Raw genomic sequence first — 22997 nt, 5'->3', positions numbered from 1 at the left:
CCACGCTCCTGTCTCTCGCTGTGCCGGCCGGCGCGCGCGTCCCCGCCTCCTAGGGCGCGCGCGCGCCCCGGCTGTCTCAGATTTAAAGGGGCAGTGCGCTCCTAATTGGTAGTTGCACCCAATCACTCCGCTATAAATCCCAGCATGCCCTGTCCCCTGTGTTGGAGCCTCTACATGCTTCCCATAGCGTTTGGCCCAGCTCCCTGTTGTTCCTGTGTCCTGTCCGTTACCTGGTCCCAAGTCCCTGTTCCTGAGTCCTGTCCGTTACCTGGTCCCAAGTCCCTGTTCCTGAGTCCTGTCCGTTACCTGGTCCCACGTCCCCGTTCCTGGTTCCTGTTCCCCTGTCACTCCACCTGTTCCCGTGTCCAGCCTGTCACGTGCTCTCTCATCTGCAGACTATTGCCTGTGCCATCTCCTGCCACGCCTCGCCTGCCGACACCAGCAACCAAGCCAGGGGTAGCGACCTGGGGGTCGCCTGCCGCAGCAAGTCCATCCCGCCTTGCGGCGGGCTCTGGTGAAAACCAGCGGCCCCTTAGACTCCGCTCCCTGGTGAGGTTTGTGCCATCGCTGGTGCCGGTCCAGTGGATCCACTACTCCGGGCGTTACACAGGCATACAGAGCACAAAACTGCACCTGCCGCATTTCAGGTTTACAAACCCTTAGTCAAAGTGTGCACAATACAATGTAAAAATACCCAATCCATGAATCACCCATCCGTGACATCACAGCGAACATAAAACATGGTCTGGAGAAAACCTTACTAGATTCAAAGTTCCATCATCAAAACCTCAAATTTGTATCTCTATAAACTAACTAGTATGTGAGAATTACATCATGTCTAAGGTTCTTTCCCTGGGGTTGGCGGGTACCTAGTATAAATATCCTGTAGCTCTCAAGGTTCAAATCTTTACAGTACATCTCAAATATCCTCCTCACATTCTATGCCAGTAAGTGAAAAGGATGTTGTGATCCTGCATGTACTCTGCAAAAGTGTCAAGATGGAGACGTTCATACTATCATTATGGGCATCTGTAAGATATTGTCACACTTATTTTAAGGGCACCTGACAGGCAACCCACATACTGGCATCTACATGTCCTAAACTCACTAATCGCCAGTCACTGACTGACTGAGATGGGACAGCACTGCAGCCAGTCATTAGAGATGAGCGAACCGGTTTGGCCGGTATGGGATCCCGTTCGGATTTTTCCAAAAGTCCGAGTCCGATTCGGATTTTTGGAAGTCCGCTCCGATTTTTTTTTCTTGCTTTCTAAAATAGCAGCCACCATTTTAGAAAGCAGGAAGTGTTCCGTGCGGGAAAAGCGCTTTCCCATGATGCCCGGAACACATCCAATCATAGCACTTGCATTTTTACACCTACAGACCCACATGAGCCCTTATTTTTTGAGTCACTAATTGTACTTTGCAATGACAGGCTGAACTTTTGCATAAAATATGCTGCGAAACCAGAAAAAAATTATATGCGCAGTGAAATTGATAAAAAAAACACAATTCTTTTTCTTTGGGGGGATTGTGTTTTTACGCCGTGTGTCCTATGGAAAAACTGACATGTTTTATATATTCCTCAAGTCGTTATGATTAAGACGATATGTAACATGTATAACTTTTCTTTTATCTGATGGCCTGTAAAAAATTTAAACCATTGTTAACAAATATACGTTCCTTAAAATCGGTCCATTCCCATACTTATAGCGCTTTTATCCTTTGGCCTATGGGGCTGTATGAGGTTTCATTTTTTGCGCCATGATGTGTTCTTTCTATCGGTACCTTGATTGCATATATGCGACTTTTTGATCGCTTTTTATTACATTTTTTCTGTATTTAATGCGACCAAAAATGCGCAATTTTGCAAGGGGGGTGATTCAGACTTTTATTAGGGGAGGGGGCTTTTTATTGACAACAACACTTTATTTTTTTTTTTTACACATATACTAGAAGCCCCCCTAGGGGACTTCTAGTATATACACTTTGATTTCTCATTGAGATCTTTGCTGTATAGTTATACAGCAAAGATCAATGAGATAGGCACTTGTTTTCTTTCGGCTGCTGCAGCCGAATACAAACGAGTGCCAAGCCGGGGACGGCGCCATCTTGAAGCGGTCCCCGTCCGGCTTCAGTAACAGAGATTGCGATCTCCCCCACTAGACACCGGGGAACGGCTGAATCCGGTAATCGGAGGCAGCTGTCATCTTTGACAGCTGCCTCCGATTATCTAATAGCCGCGATCCTGGGCTACATGAGGCACCCGGGATCGCAGCGGCCCCGCTCTGAACGCCCGCACCCGCACGAGGACGTACAGTTATGTTCTTGTGCGGGAAAGGGTTAAACTATGAAATCCGAAGAAATCCGAAATTCGGTTGAACCGAACTTTTCAAAAAAATCCGGAAGTCCGGTCAGAACAAACTTTTGAAAAGTTTGCTCATCTCTACCAGTGATTAGCTAAGTGGGCTGTCACTCTTTTCTTGGAATCACTGGCCATAGCACTGTCCCATCTCAGTCAGTGATTGGCTAAGCAGGCTGGAGGCAGCTGTGGGGGATACCGGCGAAGTAGGACACCAGGAAAGTGAGGATAGGCAAGTATAGATGAGAGAACTTGCTGAACTGAGCTAAAACAGCAAAACCCCTGCAATTGTAAAGCTGTTTTGCTTTAAAGTTCGCCGGGCTTGCTGTACTGAACATTTGAAAAGTTCGCCCATCTCTAATAAAAAAATATTTCTTACATAAAGTGAAATTTATTCAGGTATTTTTATGACTTTCTTTCCAAGGAACTTTAATTAAGGATTTGAAGACCAGGCTAACCTGTTTGCTTCTTTTACTTCATAGTTTGCATACCATTTATACTTTTAAAGTTATCATTCACAGCCTCTGCAAAAAACCTATAGCCATACTACATACACTTTACTTGTGACCTTACTTACATGAGATCTCTTGAATAACAAACATTTTAAAATGTGCTATTCATTCTTTTGCCATAGCCCAGGGCAGCTAGGTGGTAACAGCAATAGGCTAATTGGTGCTTTACACTAAGGGTGCGTTCACACGTAACGGATCCGCAGCGGATTTCTTGCTGCGAATTTTCAGCGAGATCTGCTGTGGATCCCTGCCCTGTACACTTATGGGCAGACAAACTCGCAGCGGAATGCACATCCCGCTGTGAGTATGTCCACAGCCCGCCCTGTTAACCCCCCGGCCCCCGGAGCGTATACTTCCCCTGGTCCCTGCTCCGGTTTGCTTTGCAGTTCCCGGCACGTCCCGCTCGGCCAATCAGTGCGGTGCCCCGCCGCAGCGCACTGATTGGCTGAGCGGGATGTGAATCCGCCAGGAACCCCAAAGCAAGCCAAAGCGGGGACCAGGTGAAGTATACGCTTTGGCAGCCGGGGGGTTAACAGGGCGGGCTGCGGACATACAGCAGGATGTGCATCCCGCTGCGAGTTTGTCTGCCCATAAGTGTACAGGGCAGGGATCTGCAGCGAGAAATCCACTGCGGATCTGTTATGTGTGAACGCACCCTGAACACATTGAGCACTTAAACAATACCAACTTTTACTTGAATAATCTTCAGCGCAAAACAGGTTAATACTTCCAGTAAAAAATGCACCAAAAATAATAGCTTTGGTTGCTTGGAGTGCAGATAGCATGTGAAGAAGAATAGTTGAGTTGTGTTGAGTAGGTTAGGAAGTGTAGCTGAATTGAGTAGGCTAAGGGACCGTCTTGGGGAACTTGCCTAAGTAGTGCAGTGCTCTGCCAGGATGGTTTGTGGTGGCTTTGTGTAGAAAGAAAAAGACTCTCGTAATCACGGTTCAGATAAGTAGTGAAGGAGAAGTCCACCTTTTCCAAACAAGTCCAGTGAGTGTCAGGTTTGGTAAGTACAAGTCCGAGGCTTGAACAACTGGGTAAAGCTAACCTGTCAAGATTATCCGACTAGGCAGAGTTAGGTTCAATGGAATACTTCAGCTGATGCTATTTGCTCCACTACAGATCAATCCTGGCTTTGGATTGTGCAGACTTTGAGAAGGATCCCTGGATCCTTGGCGTAGGCAAGGTTGAACCAAGGTGACAGTTTCCCCACCTTTGGGCTTAGAAATGCATAGTAGCTTTCTCACAGACTCTCACAAAACTGTCTCTCTCTCTCTCTCTCTCTCTCTCTCTCTCCAACAACTAACAAAAGACCCATGGCCCTGGCCTAAGCCAGGCCTGGCTGTAGACTGCAGCAGCAACTCTCTTTGTCTCCTTCACTGCAGCTAACTGGACAAAAGACCCTCCCAACAGGAACTAACCTTCCTATATAAAGGTGACCAGGACTAACCTATTGCTGAGGAAAGTGCTAGAAGACATAAGGTGTAAGAAAATGATAGGGCAGAACAGTGTGTGGCACCCAAGCTGGTGTTTGGTGAACAGAAAAACTGTGAAACACACAAGTTAACACCTTTCCCTCCTTCAGCTGTGCCAACAGGGGAGAAAGTGGTAATGGTGCGGAAAGGCACCCATCATTCCAGGGTTTGACTCATGACAGAGTTACCTTTGGACAGGTGGAACACGGGACTTAAAGGCACACCTGTACTGGGATACTACACTTTGATCCATAGTAATAAGCATTTTATAATTATCCAAAGAACAAAAGTCCTGCACTATTGCTTCCAGTAGCAAACACAATATGGCAGTTTAGCAACTTGCTTAGTGGAGATAAAATTTAGGGGATGCCTGTAGATAGCTGACAGCTAGGGGATGCAGGTTAGACTAGAGACCACTACGATATCTAGTATGCACTCATCTACTACCTGGCTGGAAGATGGGAATTCCAGGTATTCATGGTCATTCCAGGTATTCACCTTCACCCTACACCTCTATTTCTTCTGTGTGTCTTCATGAAATAAAGCCTAATTATACAGCGGATTTTGGGTGAGTGTATACTTTTTCTCTTTACATTTTGAGATGAAGCATTTTATATTGTTGAGGCCAGACGTATACTTTCGATGCTGTGCAGCACACTACACAGGCTTGAACCCCCTTCTTGCAAAGTACATGCTGCACATGGACGGGACCAGCACACGATAGATTTCCCATCTTGTAAGGAAGCGGTCTCCAAACTTTTGTACCTTTTGAGCCATTATCAACTTTGAGTCGTGGTCTTCAACCATATACATTGAAACAGGAAATGTAAACATAATAAGCATGAATTTCAAAATTATGAATTACACAAATATAAAAAATTTTAATCTGCAGATGTTTTTTTTATATTCTACACACTGGCATTGCAACAAGTTCTGTGGGTAAGATAGGTCTGTAATATTGTTTATGTGACATGTATAAGTGAAAAAAGCTATACTCACCTTCTCCAATCCGAGTGTCTATGGTGCCTGGTCCAATCTAAGGGCCCTATTACACTAAACAATTATCAGCCGTACTTGGCCAATTACTGGCCATTCCAGGCGATAATCTTTTGGTTTAATAGGTCATGTTAAAAGGCAACGATCGTCCGACATTGTGCACGTTGTCTTAAAACATATTCTATCAAAACAATGACAGCGTGTAATAGCACAGACGGCGAGCAAGGAATCTCTACACACAGGAAATACTTGCTCAGCCAATCACATGATGTAGGGAGTGGGACTTGGCACTGTCTGGACATATATAGTGGGCAGTTGGTGCAGGTGAGTATAAGTTTTTTTCATTGTTATGCCAGCCTGGGCTATAACACAAACACTTTGTGAGAACTGTAAAACCCCTTTAAGAAATGTCAATGTATAAAAAAAATTACCTTTGCTGTATTAAAATATGAAATCAACAACTTAAAGGGCTGAGATGATTGATGGCCTATCCTTAGGGTTAACCATTAATTGTTGATCGGTAAGATGCTGTCACCAAGCACCACAGACGATCTGCAGTCTGCACCCTGCAGAGTGAACAGAACCTGGAGCCCAATGCTGTTTATTGTGTTCATTTTGTAGTGGTGGTGCCAGGTAACTGCAGCTCAGTTTCCATGGAAATAAATGGGAGTAAGCCTGTGGTGCCACCATTACATAATTGAAGGAGCGTGGATTCCTGCCTTGTTCACTGTGTAGTGTGGGCACCGTTGCCCTCTTGAACAGCTGATCAAAGGGGCGCTGGGTGTCAGTAATTGACCGCTTATCCTGAAGATAGCCCATCAATCATTTCAGCCTGGAAAACCTTTTAAAAGGTTAACGGAAATTAGGTCTGTACCTCATGATGTTAAATGAAACATATTTAGAATTTAAAAGCATTTCTTAAAATGTATAGTTTTAGAGATATAGGTGGAGATTTATCAAACATGGTGTAAAGTGAACTGGCTCAGTTGCCCCTAGCAATCAATCAGATTCCACTTTTCATTCCTCACAGACTCTTTGGGAAATGAAGGTGGAATCTGATTGGTTGCTAGGGGCAACTGAGCCAGTTTCACTTTATACCATGTTTGATAAATCTCCCCCATAGACTGTTTCCACTTTCTTAGGATGCTGATGCTCAGTTCAATCCCAGTCACATGATCTGTCTGTTGAGAAATCCATGTCTAATATGCCCACAGACTTTTCTTAGCCAAATGTATATCACAGTGCAATCCTCATATGTTTGTATTTTTTAAGTTAACTCTTTCATCTCCGCACAAGTATATTCATAACATTGTAAATGTCTTTTCAGTGACTTGTAGCACTTAGCAGTAGCACATGGGTGCACACTTCTGGTAGCACTATTCACATGTGCCCACGGAACATAATGCCCGAACGTAGTGTGAACCAATTCTTTCTCTATAAAAGCTGTATAGCAATGGGCAAGACAACAGTGGGCACATAAACACAACTCTGATTAAACATAAAATGTTTATTAATAATAAAATAATAATTATAACAATAAATAATGTGCTATGACATTAATAACATTACAGATCCGCATAAAATTATATTAAGTTGCTTAACAAAATATACTACTAGTGGCGTAAAATATGTACAACACAAGGTGGAAAAGATGTTGAATGTTAAATTAGCTGAGCCAGAGACAATGGGGGAAATTTATCAGAACTGGCGGTGCAGTTGCCTATAGCAACCAACAAATGCTTTTCTAAATGGCTTCTGAGATCGGATTGGTTGCCACAGGCAACTGCTCCATTTTTCCCTTGCACCACTTTTAATAACTTTCCTCCAGTGTACCTGTGTTTGTACATGTGTATATTAAGAAACGTGTGTGCACAACGAGCATGTATGTAGATATATGTGTGTATTATTGTGTTCATCAAGAAAAACAATACAATAAATAGAAGCAAGAAATATATACAATAGGAAAGACGGAACCAGTAGATATACATGTAAACATACACTTAACTTCACCCGAACCTTCATTCAATCTTAACCACTCTAATATGTGAGTTTAAAGACACATATAAGCTCACACGTGTATACCCATACACACACGCACACCATGGCAGCAATGTTCAATGTATAAAGGTAAAGAAATATATCCTTGTAATATGAAATAATAATTTGATATGATGCATGCTGAGGTGATCTGTTGAACAAGACATTCAATGCTTTGCATGGACTCTGTTGGATATGTCATATGCCCATAGCTTTTTTTAATATATAGGAGAAAAGGTACCTGTTGACAATGGCAACTGGTTACTGGGCTAGTTAGGTATGTGGTTAACTTGTAGCCAAAAACTGATAAAACATCTCATAAACCCCTGCCTACATCCCACTGTTTAGCAAAGAGCCAGGTTCGGGGCTAGATTGTAGATGAAGCAGACAAAGGTTGGTCTGGTCCCTGCAGATAAGGCAATGGTCCCAGTGTTAGTTAGCAGGGAACAAGGAGCTGCTGAACAATCTTTTATATGGATATACAGTAGGACAAGCGGGTAAAGAGTTGAATGAGGAGTGTGGATAAAGCTTCAAAAATCAAATAAAAATATAAAAACTTTCTCTTCGTACACACTACTATTCAGACTGGAAAAGTGATATAATAGAATAAAATTCGTAGGTGGTCCATAGAATCTGGGTAAAGACATAATGGTTGAATCCTCTTATGTCCAAAGTGAAATGGTAGAACATACTTATTTATGGGCTATAGCTCTCATATTAACCTTTGTTTACATTACAGGGGTTGTATAGATGAAGAGCATACGTCTATCAGGGACACTATAGTTTTCACTGTAGCTAAACTACCTGAGCTGTTTGATCTCATTTGTCTTTTGTACATGTAGCCGTATCTGACACCATCAATTTCTGCAGGTGAAATTAGCTGAAGGATGGTAATATTGTCTGCTACATCTTCTCTATAGCAGCTTGGGGTAATGCTGCAAAATCTGAAGATGACCTGCAGGCAAAGCATTGCCCTCTTGTGTAATAAATGCCTTGGAATGTCCATAGTAGGAGTAATGATAAACTTCTCAATGAAGGAGAATGGAAAAAGCTAGGAATAAGACAATTTCACCTCCGGACATCGGTTAGGCCTACCGGTTTATCAGAGCTCTCTGTGGCACCGAACGCCATTTTATTGAAGCTCGTCTTTCCACGGTTATTTGGTTGTAACTTGTTGACTTTTTCACTTTTTGTTGCTTTGGTATCTTTATCCAGGTCAGTTTGTGAGCTATAATCAATGTGGCTACGAGGGGACTTTCCTGTATCTCCTTTCACTAAGTCGCCTTGCTTCCTTCCTGGGCTGGCACTGGACCCTACTGCTGCATCACTTTGTATGGCAGTGGTGCAAAAACTAAGAATATAACATAAACTTCCCCAATTCTGGGCACACTGAGTTTGCACACTTCGGGTGATTGCTTCTTTTACCTCATCACCACAGGTCAGAAGAATGTTGACTAAGTCAACATAGGGCCTATAGGAAGGGAAAAGAATCATGTTAGTTAAACTACTGATATAATACATACAAGTTAAAGGGGCTGTTTGGCCAGGATCACTTTTCGTCACTTTGGGAAAAACTCAAAGACTGCATCTCAAATTACTGTCCAAGCCCAGATCATGGCAATATTTAGATTTTTAACATTCCTAAGATTACAGAGTATTTTACACACTGACATCTTATGTATAGGACCAATTAGTTCCTTTTTATTTGAAGCGACTCTGTACCCACAATCTGCCCCCCCCCCAAACCACTTGTACCTTTGGATAGCTGCTTTTAATCCAAGATCTGTCCTGGGATCCGTTCGTCAGGTGATGCAGTTATTGTCCATAAAAACAACTTTTAAACTTGCAGCCCTGTGCCCAACGGCCATGGCTTGGAGTATCTGTGCCCTAACTTTGCACCACCCCTCTGTCTCTTCTCCCCACCCTCTTTCCTATTCCTCTGCCGTGAACACTGTAGAGGTGTCTTACGACAGCTGATGAATAGGAGAAAATCTGCCTGGGGCATTCCTAATGATAAGGAGGGCGGGGAGGAGGGATGGAGAGGTTGTGCCAACCTAATACATACACAATCTAGGCCATGGTCGTTGGGCACAGGGCTGCAAGTTTAAAAGTAGTTTTTTAGGCCAATAACTGCATTACCTTCCCAACGGACCACAGGACAGATCTTGGATTACAAGTGGTTTGGGGGGTCAGATTGTGGGTACAGAGTCGCTTTAAGAAGGGCCAGTTGTGACAAACTAAAACATTTGAACAACTACAGTAGATGTATAAGGAAAGTTCAACGTATTCATCCATGGATATTGCTAAATGGAACTATGTGCCGAAACAAATTATCCATAGTATTGCCCATCTTTACCATTTCAGCTGAACAAATATTACACGTTATATGCAGAACTCTAGAGAGTTTAGAGTCATGGAGGAATGTGTTGGCGTATTAATAATGGATCCTAACAATATGTTCGACAAATGATGTGTGAACAGTTAAAAATTATTTAGTTTCGAAACCAACAACCTACCCAAAACACATGACTGTTCAACTATCATTAATAAGTGTCAGTTCAGCATATGAATTATGTTTCAAATGTCAGTTTCATGCTACTAGCTAAATACTTTAAAAGAAGGAATTCCAAAGCTAATGGACACAAAATGCCCCTGGCAGAGCTGCAACGCTTCCTGACCATCATCACTTACTCATGTAACAGGAGGTCTTTGAAGTGAATCATCTCCACAATCACTTGAACATTTTCCTTGGCAGCAGAGCAGAGGTCATGCTTGGCATAGCATTCTTTCTGGAGCTGGTTCACCATCTCTTTAATGGCAGGGCATTTACGACTGATACAACTGAATTTATGCCTCAGTCCATGAGCTTTGCATTTAAGAGCATCCTTAATAAATGACTTGCCCTGAAATACAAATTAAATCAACTATTTAGCAAATTTTGTTGTATACTGCAATAGGAAATATCTGCCTAGTTACTTTAGACATTAAACCCCTATGAAAATGGCCATATGCACCTTTATTTGTTCTGGATTGGGCATTACGAAAGCATTACTGTCATTAATGGAAAATAACTTTTCACATGAATATATCAAAAGTTCAGTTTGGTCAGGGCGCTGGTCTGGCCGGGGGTGAAACCGCCACTTATCACTACATATAGCCAGGCGAAGCCGGCAGATTTGTAATTCACTCCCTGGCTCATTGCTTGATCTGACTCATTGCAGGAAACATGTTCCATAAACTTACAATGGCTACTGTGTATCTAGGAATTGGTGAAGTTTTCAGCACTAAGACCCAGACTGATCAAAACCATTGACATGTCTGTGTGGTTAGGTTAGAGTTGTTGTGTAGGAAGGGGATAGTTAAGTCATGTAGTAACCCTAATCCGACCCTCAACCCTAACCCTAATACTAAACGTTCGGATTAGGGTAGGGGGTCCAGCAGGGTCTTATTTTGACTGCTAGGAAGCCCGGAGTGGAGCAGCCAATGAAATCCGGCCGGGGTGGGGCTTACATGGGAGCTGTGTGCCCTTTACGGTATGGAATTGAGTCACTACCGAGGACACAGCAGCGTGGGAACAATTGGTGAGGTGAGTAGCTAGCTTGTTTTTTTTTTTTTTAACTTATCCAGGAGATGGGGGACACAGGAGAGGGACTACAGGGGGATATAAACTGTGTGGGGGCTGCAGGGGGATACAGTGGGGGATATACACTGTGTGGGGGATACAGTGGGGGATATACACTGAGTGGGGGCTACAAGGGGATACAGTGGGGGATATACTCTGTGTGGGGGCTACACGGGGATACAATGGGGGGATATACACTGTGTGGGGGCTACAGGGAATATACACTGTGTGGGGGCTATAGTGAGGAATATACACTATGTGGGGCTACAGGAGGATACAGTGGGGGTATACACTAAGTGGGGGCTACAGAGGATACAGTGGGGTATATACACTGTGTGGGGGCTACAGGAGGATACAGTGGGGGTTATACACTAAGTGGGGGCTACAGGGGATACAGTAGGGGATATACACTGTGTGGGGGCTACAGTGGGGGATATACACTGTGTAAGGGCTATAGTGGGGTATATACACTATGTGGGGGCTACAGGAGGATATAGTGGGGGTATACACTCAGTGGGGGCTACAGGGGATACAGTGGGGGATATACACTGTATGGGGGCTACAGTGGGGGATGTACACTGTGTGGGGGCTACAGTAGGATACAGTGGGGGATATACACTGTGTGGGGGCTACAGGAGGATACAGTAGGGGGATATCATCCATGTGGGGGCTATACACTGTGTGGGGGCTACAGAAGGATACAGCAGGAGAACTACTGGGGGATTATGAGGAAACAGTAGGGAAAATAAAGGAGAGATTATAACTACATGGGGACACTGGATGGGGGGATTATGACTACTACTGGGCACAGGATGGGAGGGGGGGGGGAGTATGACTACATGAGGAGACAGGATGGGGGATTATGACTACCAATGGGCACAGGATGGGGATTAGGACTATGTGAGGAGACAGGATGGGGATTATTACTGAATGAGGAGAATGGGGATTATAATAGTGTGGAGGTGCAGAAGGGATCTCATTAAGTGTCAGGGCAAAAGGGATATATTTACAGCATGGAGGAAGAGAAGGGGCTAGTTACTGTGTGGGTGTCAAATAGGGGGAACTATTAATGTTGGGGCACTATGGATAGGGTATTATAGAGGGGTTAGAAGAGTGTTGGTAAATTGTGGAGCCTAAAATGTTTGTTCGATAGATGGCCCATGGTCATGGCTAACAGAAGTCTTTATGATGGCCCGGACCGAATGGAGAAGAAAAGACAAAGAGAATGACTGTGATGAGACCTGTGAGTCACTGGATGTCACTGCACCCCGATCACCACTATACTGTCACTGGGGGGGGGGTGTTGGGTTTAATGCTGTACAATGTTGTTGCTTTTTTATTAAATGTTGGTCTCATAATTTTCTTTCTTTTTTTTTTTTTGGGGGGGGCGGGGGGGGGGCTATTTCTGTACTTGCCTCAGGCAGCAGAAGAGATAGAATCGTCCCTGTCTGCACCCACTCTGCCCCGCAGCTGCTATAGGCTCCAGCCCAATGGCGGTAGGCACCTGCACTCGTCTTTTTTTTATTTGGGGGGGGGGGGGCATTTGCCTTTTCTGTCTAGGGCACCAAAATTATTTGTTCCGGCCCTAATTCTAATTGCCATAAAATTAAAGCAATCCAATACATGCTTACAATACCTGTGCATCGAATCTACCAGCATTGTGTAGGAAAGTCATGCAGATTTCATGTAGACCTCGGATCTCACACGAATTGTTCTCAAAGCATTCAAAGACTCCACATCCAACATCTCCAGCGTTGACTAGACAATGCTGAATTTCAGCTGAAAACATAGAAATCAACGTAAAACGGTGTGCAAAAAGGAAGTGAGTCACACAACTAGGTTCATAGAAATGGAAGCAGTAGCCCACATTTACTTACTGTCTAATTCTTACACAATGCAAACTTAGAACAGACTACACAGTCTACAAATGCGCCAGTGTAATCACAGTAGTTTAGGTTATTTGTTAAATCTGATACATCTTTAGTCTATTTCATCTGGAGCCATAAGCAAGTCATTTGCCGCTCAGCCAATCAGTGCCTCAGCCACTAATTGGCTGAGCTGAGACTCTGCTTAGTCAATCAGCGGCTAAGGCAAGATACTGACTGAGCAGCGATACTGAAAATTAACGCTAGAAGACTGGAGTGGTAAGTATACTTTTAAAACCTCCCCCCACTTAAACAGAGCACACGCCGGGGTGGTAAGTTAAGACTGTTACTTTACTTTCACCAAGTACCCTCCACTGTTCCAAGGAGGGGGGCACCTGGTTAATTACTTGGATCTCCCATTGTTTTCATTGGAGCTCATTACTCAAGTTGAGCACTAAAGCATTGAAAATGCTCGACTCGAGTAACAAGAACTTGAGTTTTTGACTGCTCGATCAACTCTAGTCCTAACAATATACAAGGATTATTGGCCATATGTTGCACATTCAAGACTAGTGGAGTTAGTGTTGTGGTGGGAAGAAGTGGGATATTAACTGGCCAAGTGGGCTGTCAGAAGACAAAGCTCAATTATAAGTAATATATCTATCTGCATAATAAGAGAAAAGTTTCCACAAGCAGGAGTCAATATGTGTTAAAGTCAGAGACGTGACTTGAAGCTAATGGGTCCCAGAGCAAAATCTGTCACAGGGCCCTCCAACTACAATGCTTCATCCTCGTACTAGCGTCTTTATATGGGGAAGAGAGACATTATGGCCCCCCTCAGGCTCCTGGGAACCCTCTATAGCTATGTCCTTGGCTGTTACAACTGTGCTTCTGTTATTACTACTGTTATTTCCCCTCTTGACAAGAATTTGGACTGGAATTCTGATTGGTGGTTACTTAAGAACATATTTTTGGATGCACATGAGTACTGTGTGACACGCAGACCTGTGGAGGCACCCAGCATTGACACTAAGTGAAAAGTGCAGTTGTCACAAGTGGCATTAAGGTAGGGCAGGCTGTGGCAGTAGATTGTCTCACAGAGACTCACATCAGGAAGGGCACGTGCCTGACTTTGGCGAAAACCCTGGCATATGTCCAGGTTTTGAACAGTTGTAAAGGAATACAAATTTCTGTACGCCTGCTGAGTTCTGCTTCATTCAAGAGGGAAGCCCTCCTTATAAGGTGATGTATTAAGAAAGATGTAATTCAAGCAGTGGCTGCGGGCTAAAGTGATCAACAGTATAACTCAACGCTCAACGTACAAAGTGATGCATAGTGAAGGATCCAGCACGACATGTGAGTCATGGCTTCACATTCTCTGACACTCAGAAAAACATAGATGTATAAAACCAAGGAATTACATTATGATACTGAGGTGTGGCATAAGGTATTACTGTATTGTAATACCTTGAATTTTTTTTTTTTTTTTTAAATAATGATATTATAGATTCGCTGCCCACACAGCAGTACTACAAATGGCACATGGCTGGATGAATTGGCATCTGTTTTACACTGGATTTCGAGAGCTTAAAGCCATACCTTTGCTGGTTTCACAATATTGCGTGGCTAAAATCAGATTGTGGGTATTATGGAGATAGATGCAGTGGCCACTTAGGGTTTTCTGCTATCTAGAATCCAGCATTAAAGGAGGAACCAAATGGTTCCAGAATTAAATGCTCTTTATCTTCAGCCTTCACAAGGAGGAGCATTCTGCCCATTGACTTATAGCAAATAGTGAGTTCAATTAGAATGACGCCTAGTGGTGGCTGCTATTAGACTTTGAGCTTTGACTTTGCATTTGAGCTTCAATTCTGTTATTCTGTTATGTTTGGACAACTGAGAAATGGAAATAAAGTGATCTGTTTAAGTCCTGATTTACGTCAACGTCTAATGTTGTTCACTGATCCTGCTGGCGTCTACATCACAATTCTTCTGACCCCTCTTTTTTCCCTATGGCTTTTAAACACCAGAAATCCTTTAATCCATCCCCTCCTTGGTTGAACATGATGGACATGTGCCTTTTTTCAAACATACTAACTATGTAAATCAATGTCCTCATTAAATCCATATGAGAGTGCTCTCATTGAAGACTCTGACTTCCGGGCTTCTTAGATATGGGCCAGCCACAGAAGAGGTCACGTGGGGGCCAGCAGGATTTGAATGGCGCTGTAACGGCACAACACCGTAATGATGCCGTGTTAAAGAAAAGTGATCATCACAGGTGCAAGGCTGTAGTGGGGAGCCAAAAAAGAACAGAGTGCTTCTTTAAGGCAGAGGGTCAAACCCAGAGGTGAACCTAGCCTAAAAGAAAGTCAGGGACTCTGATATTAAATGTACTGTTTAGCCCTTTAATGGTAATATTTAATGTGTTCTAGGGCACTTACCATTTCAGATTTTAAACACTAGAATTATTGGGTGGTAAACTCTAGCCCATTGCATGACCACATGGCGAGCATGCTGCAAAATGGTGCAATTTGCTCCAGAGGAAGTTTTGATTATCTCACACCACTATGTATGACTTTAAGGGGTAATTCTAGAGCTATCACTAACCCCTAAAACACCTTTGGAACATATAATTTATTCAAAAGTGGTCTCTCTTCATCCCTCGCGCCAGAGGGGCGGGGAGGGGGTGTAGAGGTGGTGCAGCAGCATGGAGAGGGGGCGCAACCTCTGAATGCGCCGCATTTAAAAAAAAAATTTCCGAGCAAAAATGTTGAGGAAACCAACGCCAGCTTTGAGCTGACGTAGTTTTCACTTTGTGTGCATTGACAGGCTCCAATGCGTACAAGATTTATGTAGAAGCATTGCGCCTCTGCAGAAATCCTCAGAGCCTCGGTGCTGCAGAGACATTTTTAAGCCCAGCGCGAAAAACGCCAGAATTAATAAATGTCCCCCTTGTGTTTTACGGGAGGCAATGTTTTTTTTTTACCCTGGCAGAATTTAGAATTTCTGCTGGTCTATCTCAAAATGTAATCCTGGCTAAATTTAAGTTTTAAAATTCTAAAATACAGAAGTAAACCACCTTAAAAACTTGTCTAGATTGGCTTCTACCTACCGAAGTAATATTTCATGTGTTCTGGCTGGAAGTACAACTCGTCCAATGGTTAGGAACATTTCAGTCATTTGGCATAATTTTAGGATATAAAGTGATAGAATTCTGCTATAATAAAATGATCAAAATGTCTCAATTTAACATGAACCATTCTGTTCATTTTTATGTTTGGATTAAAATTGTAATTTTTATGAAAACAATATTCAGAATTGACCTAGTTTTCATTTGGATTGAAAACATTCCCTCAACTGTCCATGCTGCTGGAGTCTGTGTCAGTTTATTCCAGATTCACGTCACACAAGTGAGTGAGCATCTCAGTAACTTAGTAACATAAATGTTTTGAAAACATCCCTTTTGCCCCCATCCATGGTTATTGAGTGCCCTAGGAGTTGTAAATTGAGGATATCAAATACTCTGCAGAGAGCTGACCCTATAACCTATGGGAGCAGTGTATGTTTTAAACATCTGCTGGAGAAGCCAGGAAGTGTGACCCTACTTGTACTTCATTTGGCTGTTATACTTAGCAAACATTTCTTAACTAAGAAAAAACATACTGCTGAGAATTGTCTGTTCTCACAAGGTACCAAGTTATGTTCTACTATTCAAAATATGCTGCTTTGTCTGGACTGTGACCTAAACCTCAGCCTGCATACCCAAGAGTATTTGCAAAGACGTGAAGCTACATTTATTCTTCATGTAATATCAATTTGGCAAATATGTTGTTTTCTTCTTTTAATATGCCTCATCACTCCAGTCACATCCAAAGCTGCATGACAAATGTGGGTCACCTTACTGTCAGTTATTTTTAAACCCTTGGTTGATATCCCAGAACACACTGCTCAATGAAATATATGTTTAATTGTTACAAACACAATGCACACAAGAGACCTTTGTTTTTTGTCTTTTGGCTACAAAATGCTCTACTGTCCCTCACATCAAGACTCCTTAGATGTAATCAAAGACACGGTAGACCTTGACGCACCCATTAACTTGGGTCACAGATACCCCTTTCAGGCACATACTAACAAGCATTCTTCTTGGGAACTCATGTCTGACACAACAGGCCAAGACAATCAGATTTCTAGAACAGCGCATGTAATAACATTTATCAACAGTAATATAAGCTATATAGCTGAGCAGGAAAGGAGGCATCACCAGTGATGGTGGGTGTATCAGGATGAGTTGAAGGTATATAAAATATCAATAGGGATATTCTAGTCTATTCTCTGTGTAAAGCATAAAACACAGATGTAACTAATAATTGGAAGCCCCTGGGCAAATCTTGCATTGGGATGCCTTATGCTGCGTTTACACTGAGCGATAATTCGCCCGATCATACGATTAACGATTTTGAAGTAACAATTTTTTAAAATAAAGATCAGCGTTTAGACGGAACGATATATTGTACGGAAAAGTCGTTTTGCGATCGTTTAAGCCTATCTCGCACATAGGTTAAATCGGTGAACGACTGTTTACATGGAACGATCTGCAAATTTTTGGCGAACAACCAACGACAATTTGAAAAGATGTTCAAAAATCAAACTGAACGATTTCTCGCTCGTCGCTTGATCGTTTGCTGCTTTTACACATACGATTTTTTTTTGCACGATAATCGTTCCGTGTAAACGCCGCATTAATAACAGATCCCTTTAGAAAAATTATATGTTCTCTTTGCTTTTCTGTGGGTCATAAAAGTAGATACCCTATAATCAGCTTTTTTATTGAGGAACCCCATCAAACAAAAACAGATATCCCAAAACAACCGATTTAGAGTGAATGTACCACTTTACTGCCTATATTAAGTGTTACATACCACCAGATTCATGCCACTGTTGAATCAGCTGATGCTTCATCACAGTGGGCAGTCATCATCAGAGTGGGGTTTAAGTCCTACTGCACAGTAGGACTCATTTCCCGCCCTGATGACGGCTCTGAGATTCGGCTGCACTGACAGGCTGACCCGGGAACAATACTGGAAGTGGGACTGAGAAGAAGAGGAGGCCCGCATGTCATCTGGGGGGCAGATATCTTTAAACTGGTTATCCTTGGCTTTCCTAAAGTGCACAATGGACCTAATTTGCATATCAGAATACTGGTAAAAATCACGAGAACTGGACAATCGATTAAAAATAGGGCCGCATTAGCTAACTCAGCACAGTGGTGCAGATTTGGTGGTACGTAGCTCTTAATATAGGCAGTACGGTGGTTCATTCATTTAATCATACATTCATTTCCCTTCAAATTGGGCTGCACTTTTCTGCTGTACCTGAAGTGTAATGTCATACATGAGGTTACACTGGCGGTCTCATACATGTGATATTTATCTATCTCTGACTAGCTCTCTAGTTTGTTCTCTATAAAGTACATTGCATTAGGCTTTTATGTATCCAAATTCTGTAGATGGTGGCCCTTTGGCAGCTGGATGGCACAAAATAGTTCTGCTCTTGAGGGAACTAGCCTACTATTCATAATAATACATTCCTGCATTTGGGTAAAATATGAGTAATATTGGAGAGATTTCATCCACTGAATTTCTTATCTCATTTCTTTCTACAATACAATCTAGTGAGATCACCTTTTCATCAATGTCTGCTACCTTATCTGCTAACAGATTGAAGATTATAGTCCACATATCCCTTGGATCTACTGACACTTCATGATAAAAGAAACCGATACACAATATTTTTTTGCCCATAAATTAACATTCCAATAATAAATAAATAAAATAAAATTATATCTATACATATATGGATACCACCCTGGAACCTGCATGCCCGTTCTACAAGTTCTCTAGTAAGTTTATTGCCTCCACCTCCAGATATTGTAATAATTTAGCTGGCTTCTCACTAAACAGATTCTTATCCCTGTACCTACAGTTATATGTGTCGCCCTAATAGTAGACTGAATTGTAAGTGCTAAGGCTGGGTTTACATATTATAGTTACTGAATGCACATAATAATACATGACAAATGGTTATATTGAGGGTATTTAAAGTGCCATGCACAAATACTGCTTGTTCCATCTTCACTATCGCACAGATGCCTCATAGAGTAAAATATGACAATTGCAAGGATATAAATAGCTATCTGAGAGTTCTCTGACTACACTGGGATGACGTCCTGTTCTCTTCTTTAAAACTAATTATGTTGTTCCTAGAAGCTACCCAAGTTTCCCACACTCTGATGAGGAAAGAACTGCAATCCCTCAACAAGAATCTGTCACTTTTTTCCCTCTAAAATGTCTGGAACGCACTGTCTGTGTTTTTAAATATAATTCCATTGAGACGGGAGTCCTGATATTGCTCCCATACAAATTAGATATGCCAGAGTCCTGAATGAAGTAAAGTCTCGCGTCTACTGAAACAGTCACGTGCACCGTTTTAAACCAAGAGACAAGTAGTGAACTTTATAAAAAGCACCTGTCATGTTATTTGTACAGAATTCACATAAATTAGCTAAAATCCTTCTCGCCTTCCTAAACATTCCTATAAGGTCTGTCTGGCATGTATTATTTGTCTGTTTGTTCTGACTAGAAGGGTACTAGAGAAAAGGCCATCATGACACAATGATATTTAATTCATGTATATAATATGGATTTATTATGATGGATAGATAGAGAGATTATAGTAGATGGCATATCAATGAACAGATAATGAAAAAGATACATATGAGATGATAGAAAAGCTTTGTAGAAGATATGAACAAAAATTATTATTACACCATGTTATCACAGTTTATCTGCAAACATATTAATACCGTTACTTGATCCCCCATTTGTTAACTGCTTTGGAAGAGGCAAGAAAAGATTGTCAGCTCTGTAGAGAAAGAACAGGAACTTTCCCACTCAATGCTATCCACTTGGCACAGTGTAAGTCAGTGGCTTGTAAACAGAATAAATCATTATCAAGCCTAGCCTGCTAGGAATGTAACTATGCCTGACAGAGGCACAATCAGGCTTGGTTTTGTAGACCACAGAGGTAATGCAATGTTCCCCTAAGGGAAAACTGCAAAGAAATGCATAGTGTAAAGCGAGAATGAAAAGCACATTACATGTTTAAAGCCGTGTTTTTAATCCTTAAAAAATGGGTTATGTAAATATGCAAATTATAATTTTGAAAATCAGCACATAGCACTACACTCAGAACAGTCTTTACAGTACAAGCTTTCTGTGCAGAATGGTTTCTTGGGCATCTCCCAGTCACCTCAAAGTACTAGTGTTACCCAAATTGGCAAACTGGATTTCACTGACATGTTTGCTAAGCATCAGACAGGGCATTTCTTGTAAAAGATCTCAGCCTTGGTCTTTTCAGACAAAACACCCAGCTATTTACTACTGCAGCCTGTCTGGAGATGAGTGTTTTTTCATCCTCTGAGTTGAAGACATTAACTCTGCAATCCCCATGTGACTGGAGTAACATTCCACCTCTGCTATGCACTCTTAGCACGTGGTTTTACACAAGCATTGGAGATAGGATCTGGTGCTCACACACTACAAATCACAGCACTTGTCATCGAGACCCATTTTATTACTACAAATGTCTTATTCAAGCTGTACTTCTTTTACAGGTTTGCTAAAATATGTGCTATATCCCATTAAACTGACAATGTAGTCTTTATGCAGTCTCCTAGCACATTGCATAGGCTCCTGCCCCTTGGACAACATACAGAGTGTATCTAGAATAATGATAGAAACCATATTCACAGATGTTACAGGGCTGAATCTGCCTAATGTAACACATCAGAACACACAGTAATATCTTCAGCACAGCTTTATTGCAGTGGAAACCTCAGCTCTGCTCCTGTATCTGTATATCCCACACTGATGAGCAGAAATATACAAAATGACAAGCAGCTTAGTCTCCTGTAGCTGAGATGCACAGCTCAGCTGTAGTTAACTAGAACTTGGCCATGACCCCATGACACAATGAAATAAAGTCTTATACATTGTGAGACCCAGTGTATGAATCGCCACTGGAACGTGATTGCAGACATGTATCTCTAGTCCTAACACTTAGAGCCTTATAGGATAGAAAATATCTATAGAATTGCATATATCCATCTGAAAGTTAATAGAAAGCAATGCATAAGCTGGACAACTCTCCTTCTTTCAGAGAATATCCCACAGGACTGCAGGCAAAGCTCCTGACATATTACAACAGGCAAAGAATGTAACCACACAAAGTGAAATGACAGAGTGACAAATTCCATGTGCCATCCATACCTGTGTTCTGCAGGGAGAGCCTTCCTTTCTGGTTAGCCACCTTGTCTCTATCCTGGATACTCTCTGGCAGGTCAGTAGCATCTGTCCCATAAACTGCATCAAGGCTTGCGAACACCAGCCCCAGTGTAACTAGCCTGCTGAGAAGTTCCCTGCACATGGTCCTGTCTTACTGAAGTGAGAGGCTGAGAAGAGAGATCAGCCTGCTGTGCTCTGTAGCCCTATCCTTAGCCAGCCCCTTCCACTGTCACTACAACTGGAGCTGCTGGGAATGATGAGGAGCTGGGAGGGATGGTGCCTCAAATATCCCCTGCAAGCTCTGGTGTCACTTGAATGAAGGAGTCAAGCAGGTGTTGTCTTCAGTGGGAACCAATAGCTGCATGCAGGCACTTTGACAACACTCTCGGTGGGAGGGAGATCCAGCCCACATACTACTACTGAGGGGAACATGCATGGAGTGTCAACTTGTCCCATCAGTCACTACTTGCTTCACTTCTCTCAAGAGCCTGAACATCTTATTCATCCAGTTTGTTATACACTGCTCTTTGTGCTCCTGCTTCAAGTCTGTCTGCCTGTCTGTATCTATTTTTCTATCTATCTATCTTCTATCTATCTATCTATCTATCTATCTATCTATCTATCCATCTCTATCTATACTCAGTTTTCTGTTATTCATTGATCCATGTATTTACTGTATTATCAATCTGTGCTTTTTTATTATTATTAATCATTCTCTATACATTATCTATCTATCTACCTATCTATCTATCTATCTATCTATCTCCTATCTATCTAGTAAATAACAGGGTGGAGTGCACTCTCAGGAACAGTGCTCGGAGTGCCTAGCAATGGAGAATGGATCCTGTCTCCTCTTCAAATATAGTTAAGAACTTGCAGCACATCCAAAATAGCGAAAAAACTTCTTGTGTTTTATTGGTGCATAAGCAAAAAATCAGCAACGTTTCTGTCTCATCACAAGACCTTTCTCAAGCATGCTTGAGAAAGGTCTCGTGATGAGACAGAAACGTTGCTGATTTTTTGCTTATGCACCAATAAAACACAAGTTTTTTCACTATTTTGGATGTGCTGCAAGTTCTTAACTCTATCTATCTATCTATCTATCTATCTATCTATCTATCTATCTATCTATCTGTCTACTTATCCATCTACCTTACTCTATAAATCTCTCATCTATATATGTCTATCTATCTGTCTACTATCTATTCATACATCTACCTTACTGTATTTATCCATCTCCCTGCAATATTTTAGTCCTCCTTATCAATTCAATCATCTATCTCTACATTATTATCTAAACTTTCTTAGAATCTATCTATCTATCTATCTATCTATCTATCTATCTATATTAAAGAGGTATGCTAGGCTCGCACTGCATTAATGTAAATTTATGTAATGCACCATTTGTCTTTATGATGCTTAATCAAACTTAAAACTTAAAGAAGTTCGGCCTAAGTTTTTATTTTTAAATGGCAGGACACGGGGGAAAACAACACATGGTATTAACTTACCTCTAATCACTCCCACGATTCGCCATCCGAACGGCACCTGGACTCCTGTCAGAAGACATTTTCCCCCAAGTTGTGATGCCCATAAGAATGCCTGTCCAGGCTGATGAACAGCCTGCTCAACCAATCAGTGACTGGAGTGGTGTCCTGCCACATTTACTGACTAGCTGTGTTTCCAGTCCATCAGCTGGGTCATGACCTTGGCAGCACAGGAGATCACAGAGTCAGTCAGATGGCGGTTTGCAAGCACGGGGAGAGGGAAGCTAGTG

General features: G+C 42.2%; 1 protein-coding gene across 1 annotated transcript; it reads right to left on the bottom strand.

Moving 5' to 3' along the window:
* Positions 1–6899: 6899 nt before the first annotated feature.
* On the bottom strand, positions 6900–21525 carry STC2 (stanniocalcin 2). The gene is made up of 4 exons (XM_069954995.1): positions 21206–21525; positions 12644–12786; positions 10077–10288; positions 6900–8856 (listed from the first exon to the last, which is right to left on the bottom strand). Exons 1-4 carry the CDS (start codon positions 21360–21362, stop codon positions 8454–8456), a joined length of 915 nt encoding a protein of 304 aa, XP_069811096.1. The 5' UTR covers positions 21363–21525; the 3' UTR covers positions 6900–8453.
* Between the last annotated feature and the right edge of the window lie 1472 nt (positions 21526–22997).

The sequence above is a fragment of the Dendropsophus ebraccatus genome, chromosome 1, assembly GCF_027789765.1.
Source record: "Dendropsophus ebraccatus isolate aDenEbr1 chromosome 1, aDenEbr1.pat, whole genome shotgun sequence".
NCBI classification, from domain to species: domain Eukaryota; kingdom Metazoa; phylum Chordata; class Amphibia; order Anura; family Hylidae; genus Dendropsophus; species Dendropsophus ebraccatus.
Note: the sequence above shows the minus strand (reverse complement) of the source record. Positions and strands in the feature narration are given on the sequence as shown.

Excerpts from the sequence above, each read along its gene's own strand:
- STC2 (XM_069954995.1), bottom strand. The coding sequence starts at position 21,362 with ATGTGCAGGGAACTTCTCAGCAGGCTAGTTACACTGGGGCTGGTGTTC. Across the intron at positions 12,787-21,205 it reads GCTCTCCCTGCAGAACACAG|CTGAAATTCAGCATTGTCTA; the intron begins GTATGGATGGCA and ends CTATGTTTTCAG. Across the intron at positions 10,289-12,643 it reads CTGGTAGATTCGATGCACAG|GGCAAGTCATTTATTAAGGA; the intron begins GTATTGTAAGCA and ends TTTGTATTTCAG.